Source organism: Paralichthys olivaceus, chromosome 6 (assembly GCF_024713975.1).
Source record: "Paralichthys olivaceus isolate ysfri-2021 chromosome 6, ASM2471397v2, whole genome shotgun sequence".
Taxonomy (NCBI): Eukaryota; Metazoa; Chordata; class Actinopteri; order Pleuronectiformes; family Paralichthyidae; genus Paralichthys; species Paralichthys olivaceus.
The window spans coordinates 9,023,229-9,033,364 of record NC_091098.1 but is presented as its reverse complement, the minus strand read 5'-3'; the positions used below and the strand labels follow the sequence as shown (position 1 = coordinate 9,033,364).

The 10,136-nt window shown below is 43.5% G+C and overlaps 1 protein-coding gene across 1 annotated transcript; it reads right to left on the bottom strand.

The window, feature by feature from the left end:
• Positions 1-5,633: 5,633 nt before the first annotated feature.
• Positions 5,634-9,738, bottom strand: LOC109630578 (transmembrane protein 26). The gene is made up of 3 exons (XM_020088842.2): positions 8,851-9,738; positions 7,423-7,567; positions 5,634-6,773 (listed from the first exon to the last, which is right to left on the bottom strand). Exons 1-3 carry the CDS (start codon positions 9,042-9,044, stop codon positions 6,039-6,041), a joined length of 1,074 nt encoding a protein of 357 aa, XP_019944401.2. The 5' UTR covers positions 9,045-9,738; the 3' UTR covers positions 5,634-6,038.
• Positions 9,739-10,136: the final 398 nt, after the last annotated feature.

Here is a 10,136-nt window from a genome sequence, read left to right as displayed (position 1 = left end):
GATGGACCTTCCTCAAAAACAACTGGATGGCCATAAGATTTAGTTGTTTTTGAGACATTCAGAGTCGTGAGAGCATGATCTCTTTCTTCTTCAGAGATCCCCTGCTGTTCTCCCTGCATCACCATAAGCCTGACACAAGTGGATGGATTGCTGTGAAATTTGGCGACGATATCCATGGTACTCAGAGGGTAAATATTAATGATTAATGTGATTCCTCTAATGTTTTGTCTTGTTCCGCCATGAGGTAACAGTCAAGGAGACCGAGCGTGCTGTGAGCATGCTGATGTTTCCATTTATCTCAAAGCTCGGCTATTTGCGATTAGCTGCACAGTGTGATGAGACTGGGATGAAGTCACAGTCACTGTCAAATATGTGAGTTATGGCCAGATGTTTGGCTAACAGCTTTCTTGAACCCCTATACCTCAGTTCCGTTGCTGCAGAGGTGTTCACACATATTATCCTCTGAAAAAGTGGATGAAATTACTTTTCTCTGCAGGACATCTGAGCCCCTCAGGAGCTCTCCCGCTTCTTATTAAGAAGAGCTAGCTTACATGGCTTAAATTTTGACAAGAGTGATTCTTGGGCGTGTGCCACAGTCTGAGAAGACCACACAGCCGTCCTGGGATAAGATAGTCTCCACTGGCCTGAGGAATGACAATGAAATGAAGGTATTTTAAAGTTTTTCTGTGATTTCCACGAATAAGGCCCTAAAGGTGGAGTTAGTGATGATTGTTGATCTTTGAAAAGAAAAAACACTCTCTGCTCCTTCAGAAGCTTCACCACCTTCATGCACCACACTCATGCACGTGCATGGCCAAGGTACACTTCTGATCTCAACAAATTAGCTCCTACAAACATGAGCAGTAACTGTAGACACACCCTCTGTATTTTTATGTGGCTCAGGGGAAAGAGCGCTCAGCCTCTAACCAGAAGGCCTGTGGTTTGAAAATTGTCCCTTTTCACATAGAGGAAGTGCTGTTCATAAATGCACAGTATGAATGTGTGCCTGAATGGCAAAAACTGTACTGTAAAGCACTTTGAGTGGTTATCAAGACTAGAAAAGTGACCAGAAACAGCAGCGACAGTGATTGTCTGTCTGTCATTGAAGAAGCAGAAAGACAGACACTGGTGTATCATCACCACTGCTCCAACGGCATTGGGGACTGGCTGCTCAGAGAGCATTTTGTACCGGTGTGTGGTCGCTGCTGTCCAGAGGCAACTCACAGCAATCGCTCTCACAAATGTTCATGTGGTTCTTTGCCTTTTGATTAATTCATTATCTTTTTGGGATTAGTTGTAGTCGGGGGTGCATCACTTTTATTATTAAAGTATTTGGAGTGCTCCTGTAAAATGATTGTGGGTATATATATCCTATAAGACCACAGTGTTAGCATTTACAGTGGCTAACAGTAGTTGTTACATTCTGAAACAGTGGTAGTGGTTGACATTATCTGAGGCTTTTTTTTTTAGGTTGTCCTCCCTCAGTAGTAGACAGCAGAAGAATATCACATTATCTTCTTATAAAAATCACTTGAAGAAAAAGGATTAATGTACCATTAACATTAATTGTTTATGACAGTTAAGACCTTGGTGTCACTCCCACTGTCCCTTTACACCCTCAGTCAGTGTTGCCAAATGGGAAATGTTGCGGTATCGTACCAGAAGCTCAAAACTATCGTATTTTGAAAAAATGTATGGTACATAACCAGAGTAGGGATGGGACGCTCAATGCTGTCATTTCGAATCTGTGTCGAGATTCTGAAGTTATTTAGTATGCAGAAACAATCTTTATAAGGCACAAGGCTAGTATTTTGAAACATGAGACTGAAGAGGACTTGTGTCAATCTCGCAACACACAAGCCACGGCATCATGACGAGACAGTCACGTACATCCTCACAAGCATGATTCACTGAAAAGACTTCACGTTAGAAGAGATGCGTAAACACAGACGTGATCCATATTTTGCTACCCAGATTAAAACTGAGAGTTCTAAGTGTCACAAAAAGATCAAATTATTCTACATCATGCTTTACTGGTTGTATATTGTACAGAGTGCAAGATTATCATACAAATATGATAATTATCATACATACGGCAACACTGCCCCAAGTGTTCAGGTTGTCCAGATTTCTTTTTTGTCCTAAATACAGGGCCATAGTTGTATTTAGACCAGATTTTAGGGGTACACATAGAATGTACAGCTATTGGACCATAAAGAGATATTAGCAGAATTAATATGGCTTAACTTATGGCATTAACAGCATTGTGATCTTTCATATGTGAAAACAAGAACAACATACACTGTACTGTAGCATCCCCGATTCACAACCAATGAAGTAAAGCTCATTATTTTACTATCCGTGGTGTTACATGAGGCAGTGTGAGGTGGATCCTCAACTGCCTGTCAGAAAGTTGTGGAGCTCATTTGAAGTTTGCCTTTGTTTTCACTCTCACCCTCTTGCTGTAACATTTCAGCTGCGTGTTGACGGGTTTATCTGTTAGACTGCAGGCTGATGAGGCGCACCGTGGCGTGTTTGGACTTCCTGATTAGTTGACACAAAATAGGGAAATTGTGGCATGTGGTGAAAACGCCTCATGCTGTCACAGGGAATGCACCTGCTCAGGTTGAATGAATCTCTCTCCGACTTTACCTCTTTCTGTGTATGTCTCTATCTGCTTCTCTCTTCTCATTAAGACTTCTGCAGCCTTCAGGTTCCATTGCAATAATCAATACTATGTTTATGAGACCAATAATAAATTGGTACACACAGTATGTCAAATTTGCAAGCTTTTCTATGCAGCTAGTTAAAAGCCTGATTGCTTCATAGCGCCTGCTTACAACTAGATTTCTGGAAAGACTCACATAGTTTTTTATTTTGGCACAATATTTTTTAATAAATAAAAACATAGACTTTGCTCGATCCTTTTCCTTCTGCTAATATAGCGTTTTAAACAAAAAACAGCAGCCATTATATCAGACTCAGTCTCACACCCTCAGGGGCCCAAAGGACCAAGTTCACCGTATGACTGTTATTTTGTGGCAATTTGATAAATCGTTCCATTCAAAGAGAACATCTTTCCTTGACCATGGAAACAGCTGCTTTACATAACAATGCTGACAATACCTCATCGCTTCAAACAGATCTAACTATCTGTTTTTCAGACATGACATTTTGTTTTGCACACATGCACAACACAGCAGGAGGTTCTCTGCACAGACACATTCACAACAGCAACAAATCCTCAGCTTTATTCATTTTCGGGTCTCTACCTTTTATATGTTAGGATTTGGCAAATAAAAGTGAACTGAATTGATCTTTCTTTTCTGCATCCGTTAGAAGCTTCAACAACTCCCCACTCGCTGAAGCAAAATAAAAAAACTGATGATTTGTAGAAAATGTAGATATTTGTGTTAAAATGTAGGGAGTAAAAGGAAATAGTCGTCAGAAACATAGATATGGTACAGATAGAAAATACACTTGACAGTGCAACAAGTTGCATCTGTGGTTGCTCATCTATGGCAGGGGGTCTAAACTTCAATCTCTTAGTTTTATCAAAGCAACTTTCAGTCAGACCTGGAGGATTCAATGGCCATGTACTGGAACTAGATGGAAGATGTAAGTGCTGCTGGTTGAGTACCCCCAGTATGACTAACACTCTCATCACTCCAACCAAATGAAATGTCAGTGATCAGTCACTCCACGGTTTCCTCAGTCACGTGGTCGTGTCACTTGCTTCCTGTGGGGCTGAATGAATCGATCCAATCAGGAGACGTACATGTCTGAGAATTGAGGAGCACCTGAAGGCAGCTTCACTCTTAGAAACCACAGATATTCTATACTTAAGTTTGAGATCTCTTTATATGTATACTTGATATATGTATATATGCATGTGCTGTGGAGTTGCAGGCGTTGAGTTTCCACGCTCTCTTTCTCTCTCTCTATCTATGTAGGGCAGCACATGGATCAGCTGACATCCCCATCCTCCCACATGCCCACACAATCTTGTTAAAGCATGCAGTTAATCTGAAGTGGAAAAGGACTCTCTTCACAAGCAAGCGCCGCTTTCATCACCCTATTGTATTGCCCACATCACATTGTCACAGGAATATCGGATTCTCCCAAAACTCAGGTGCCCGGGAGGAAAGGTTGCGCTCTCATATTTGGCTCTGTGTGATGTCTTTTCCCTGGGAGTGACTTTGTAAACGGGTTATTATGTAGCTCTCTCGTTGGCATTGTGTTGCCGTAAGAATAAAGTTATGTCAGTGTAGACTCTCTTTTACTCTTAAAAGTTGTCTGTTCCATCAATAATTTGTGAAGTGCCCCCAGAGAGATGAAACAGAGGAGATAGAGGAAGGTGCTTTCCAGTAAAACGCCCTGGAAGAAGCCTTCAGTCTTAATTTTAGGAAATCCAGCTCATGTTCTATGTATTTAATATTCAAGTACATGCAACAAAAGGAGGAAAACACACAAGTGCTCTCTTCACTTCTTCTCCGGCCCATGTGTGTCTCCATCTTTCTCTTTTCAAGAGCTTATTGAAAACTCAGGGGTCTGAACTCGTTCGGGGCCTCGGCTCCCATCATCATCTTGCAGGCCAGGTGAAGTGCAGTGATTTGATGGACACAGATACGCGGCAGCGCTCCTACACGGCAGCGCTCGAAAGGCCTCTGATTGAATTGCCACTCACTGCTCTGCTGTTGCCGCTCTACATTCACAGGCTGCCCCAACACAGTTTTTAAGAGACACAGAACAAGAGGGTCATCCATAAATGCAGGAAGGGCTCCGTCCTGGCCCTTGTTTGACGGGAGAGGTATTGTCTGGAACACGGGAAGGGGGAGAGGTAGTGGTGGTGGTGAGGGGGTGGACCGTGCTATGTCTGTTTGTCCCCGCCAGTGAAGTGGCTCAAAACCTTGAGACCCCCGAACTCCCGCTCAAACATTTCTGTGTCTTTATCGGCCCCACAAAGAGCCTCTCGCCTTTATCATCTGAGGAGGAATATCTCAAAAGCGCCTTCCATCTCTCTCAAGAGAGGGAACAAGAGCAAATTGCGGCGAACTTGAACAACTCCCACATAATCACGAGCGTGCTTTTTCAGACATAATAAAAATGCACTGAGCTCTCAAAAAGGCTTCCATGGGCTGATTGTGCTCGAGAGGAAAATGAACCTTGACGAATGAAGCGAACCTCTTCACTCGCCTCCTACTTGTTATACTGTGTGAGGTGTCTCTACATTGACTACATCAGACTGTTAATTATTCAGCCTCAGCCCGAAGGTGACTAAATCTTTTAAATTAATTCATCACATGACTCACACAGGGAGATGTTCAAAGAGAGGAGATGTTCAAACCTAAAACCCAACAAAAAAACACCAGTTCAGAACTGCCTCTGTGTTACTGTGCTGCTCTTTCACAGGTTTATTCCCCCGATGTAACATGGCATGCATGTTCCACTCAAGTAAACACTGTATGTTTTAGCGTGCGCTGCTTTGGTTGACTTGGCAACACTGCCATCTCATGGTGATCAGAGGAAAAAATGTGCACCACATGCTTTTCTCAAGCATCTTTATTGGAAAATGATTATTAATTAAAACAATACATGTTATCATCATCTTAAACTGCTGTACTGATTCCTATCATTTAATGCTGTTTCCTGTGAAAGCTGTCATTTTATCAGAAACATATGCACAGCATAATTAAACCATATTACTGTCACTGATTAAAATGAATTTGTTGAACTGTAAAGCAACCAGCTCGGTTCATTCTTATATGAAACAAACTGACGGTTCATGTTAAACCTGTTGAAGTAGTTTTCCTCAGTGGAGGTTCCTCCCCTGACGGACTTTTTGAAAGATTTTATCAAAGAGAGCTGCATAAATTCATGTCTGATCTTCTCAGTAGGGACATTCTCTCTTCTCCTGTGGTCTATTTCTGGTCACTGCCCCTCCGGAGGACTGACACTGTCTCCCTGGATGAGGCTTGGATACACCACCCCACCCCACCCAAGGGCCAAAGTCATGCCTCACGGCATTTTGAGCCTTTCTAGACGTGGATACCTTTCTGATCTTCCTCCCTGTCGGTGCCCCCCTCTGTGTCTGTATGACAGCTCTGCTCTCCACACCACTCCTCCCTCCCTACATCCTCTTGCTTCTCCTCCTCCCCGCACTGCTGGGTTCCACACCTAGGGACTAGAGCAGCGCACCTCTCCAAACCCCACTCCTCCACCCGCTGCTCACACTGCACCACAAAGATTCGGTAAAGCTCCAGCAGGACTATGACAATGTTCTTGCAGGTGAAGAAGATCATGAGCTGGTTGAGCACCTGCTCCTGAACCATGAGGTAGAGCCGGTAAACCAGGAACGGGCCATCTTGGAGTCCCACTGTGAGCAGCAAGCTCCACACTTCGCTAGAGCAGCAGGATGTGGACGAGGGTGGAGCTCTGGTGCAGCAAAGGAGACCACCTTGGCTATTCTGAAGAGACTCACCCTTCAGGGGTTGTGTCTGAGTGAGAACCAGAGGAAACTGCATGAGTGCCCATGAAAAAAGGGCCAGGCCGATAATGACGACCGCCCGGTTGGTTTTGACTTCAGGCTCCTTAAAGGTGTCGAAGATGTCCAGGATGTCAGCGCCCAGTCCAACGTAAACCATGAGGAGCTGGGATAGCTGGTCCCGGGACATGTCCCCCTTGGGCATCAGCCAGCGACCCATAACCAGCACGATGAGCATGGTTTGCTCCAGGCCAGCCACCCAGTTCTCCGGCTCCAGCTCCACGATGCCCTGGGGTCAAGGAAACAGCAGCATCTGGTCACATTAAGAGCATTTGTCTAATGAGAAAATCCAATTTGAAATAAAATAGAGAATTTCATTTTCCCTTTCACTGGGTTCCTTTGCTGTTTCACTTTGTTTCTGATCAGCTGTTTGTACTGTGAATATATTACATCATTAAATCATGGTGGGTGTAAATGTCGTCAGTGAAACACAATCATCCGCACAACAACACGGTACTCTCTGGTGTGGATATGATTCTGATGGCCTGTGAGTCAGCTGTTTGTTGTGTCAGGGTTGGTCGAGTTCATCTTCACAGCGCCAGTTAACGTTTCACAAAGTTCCCGAAAAACAGTGCGTCCTCAGAAGCTGCCACCCAGCCTCGAGCACAGCCAAGGGGCAAAAAAGCTCCCAAATCCTACATGAAAGAAACGGAGCTGAAGCCATCCCAGAAGGAGAGAGATCTGAGAGTTTTTCTTCAAGCACAGAGTTATCTGGACCTCATCTCAACGTGTCTATTACAAATTTCCTGCATCTAATAGTTTATCCACCCGCCCCCCTTCGCCTGATTCGAATCTTATCAGATATCAGGTGTTCCCCTTTTAATGTGGCTGTGCAGGAGGGTGAGGCACAGTGGGTGGTGTTGTGGCGGGATGCCTACCGCTGTGATCGGGATCTGAGCCAGCAAATGAAGCTCTGGGCCTGAGGAATTGTTGACGGGCAGCTTGGACTGCAGCAGGCTCAGCTCCAGAAACCAAATGGATGGAATGACAGTGCTGAGGTAGAGGAAAACCATGGGGGAGAACCTGAAACAGGAGGAGGGAGGGGAAGGGTGGGGTTGGATTATTTTTAGTGACACTTTTTTGAACGTATTTATTTATTTATTTTCACCCCCCCCTCCCCTGTCTTTTACCCCCAAAAGAAGCATTGAATTTCAGACAGGCAATTATTCTCATCATATATGCAAATCCCACTTGACAGTGCAAAGCCTTCTCGACGAGGAGAGAACTTCAAAGTAAGACTCACTGAGAAAGAGAGAGGCCTGAAGAAAGCTTGTGTCAGAGGATGTTCACCGACTACAAACTGGAGAGCTACAGCTTTTGAATGCGACCCGATGTTGAATGAGGTGTGACACCAAACGCTCGTGTCCTTTTTGAGTCTCAAATTTTAAAGGTCGATGTCAGTTTATGTTTAGTGATTTTAAAAAGAAAGAAAAAGAAGCGAGCTGGTCAGAAACGACTGAAGCCAGCAGGAGACAACCCCTCCATGATTGGATAAGAGAGGCTGTGACAGAGCTCAGAACGTCAGCTCGCTGGAAGACAGTAATAACACAGCGGAGGGATAGATTTGTTGATGATAGACAGCGAAAGCGAGACGCAGCCGCAGAGGATCACTGAGAATTTAAAAGCGGGGGATAATATCAGAGGCCTCACTCGGGCTGACTCTCGCCGCCGCGGGCAGATGGGTTCTAAAGTGCAATCACAGTTACACTCTCCACAACAACTCCACACACACAAGACAGTTTAACAAAGTCGAGCTCCACACAACACCTCCACCCTCAAGTCACCATCTTTAAAAATAAAAAAAGAAGTGCAGATTATACATCTATGTAATTTAACTTTAATCCTAAATAAAGCAGAAGATAGAACCTTTCACACTTACTAAAAGAATGTGTTATTTCTTGTTGTCTATCCATTGAAGGGATATTACAGCAACTTTACTATTCAGAGGAATCTGACTCATTTATTGATCACCATTCAACCAGGTTGGTGGAATTATTTTGCGATGCAGCATAGAGCAGCGTGAGTTAAAAGTGCATTGACATTATGATCGTTACAGAGACGTCAGAGTCCTTATGGCTGTGGGGAAAAACGGTTTTTGAAAGGGGAGGATAATTGGGTGGGCAAAGATCTGTTAGAGGGTAAGAGTTCAAACTCGTGATTGGTTGAGCGTGTGTATTCTGCCTGTACCAGTCCAATTCCTCACTTAATTGTAATAATGCAATCTGTGATAAAAGACCAGTATAAGCCTTATCCCGATATAAACCAGAATATAGGTTGAATGTTGGGTTTATCTGCATGCACGTTACCATTTCCACTCTGCGTTACGGGTGCACTTCAGAGTGACAGCCATTTCCACACCCAGCAAAGCCACGCCCGTCAGCAACAGCCAATAGAGTGGCTCCCCTTTAACGGCCACCACACGCCACACCGTCACCACCCCGTGGACCGCAAACAGGAAGCGGCTCAGCAAAGCCAACAGGATGTTCAAGAGTCGACACATTCTTGCTGCAGAAGACCTGTAGACGAGACATCTTTATGGTGTATTGTTTTATGAGACTATGAGAAATTTAATTTTTTTTCCCGATGAAAACAAAGTGTAGTGTTTGCTCATGTAATGTCTGTTTTTGTTAGAGATTGACTGAGCCACTGACTTTCACTGACACACAGCGTTTTAATAGAAGAACATAATGTTAAAAGGACTCTGGGGAAATTCCTATTGTATCAACAATGATCTGTTGAAGCTTACGCAAAAATAATTTACACCTCAAACTTTAGTAAACAAAGTCTCAGAGGTCACAACAATAAAGTGCTTTATGTTGTTTGGAATTTAATTTAATTTCTTATTAAATTATATAATACTGTAATAAACTTAATGTCCAGCAGTGCAAATGGAAACGTGCCAAAGGACACTTCAATTTGATGCATTTTGCACTAAATTTAAGGAGTAAACTCAGGCAGAGCATCAGTGCGAGGCGTCCAAAAACCAAACTGACTGTGAAAGATTAGTAAACACTTACTGTGTGTAACCACCTGCATCATTACACATCAAACCCCACAGTTCGGCCGCCATTATATCAATAGCTGCTGCATGGTGTCAGTGTGAAAACAGTCCTCGCTGTCAATTAGTCAGCGAGATTAAAGCTTTCTAAGCTTTCGGGGGAATTCAAAGTAAGCAGTGATTAGTTAGCAAGAGTTAGACAAATTGATCTGCAGTCAATATGAAAGGACTCCAGGAGGCTTTGAATGCATTTGCTTAAATGTGATCTCTGGATCTCTGTGGATTATTTTGATGCTTTGAAAACATTGTTAAATGACGGGGCATCCTGGACGCCTGGTGGCTCAGGTGCACACGATAAAACCCAGTTTGGCCAGGAACATTTGTCAAGTCACACCCCTCTCTCCCTCACCATGTTTCCTGCCTGAAGTTATCCACCCAAAATAAATCAAAAATATGCCAATGCCACTTTGTAATAAATCAGCTTTATTACAGTTGTCTGGATTTCCGCAAGGTTTAAAAAAGTCTAAAACAAAAGTCTAAAACAAAAGTCTAAAACTCAATCAACTGAATTTAAAGCATTAAAAAGTCTTACAA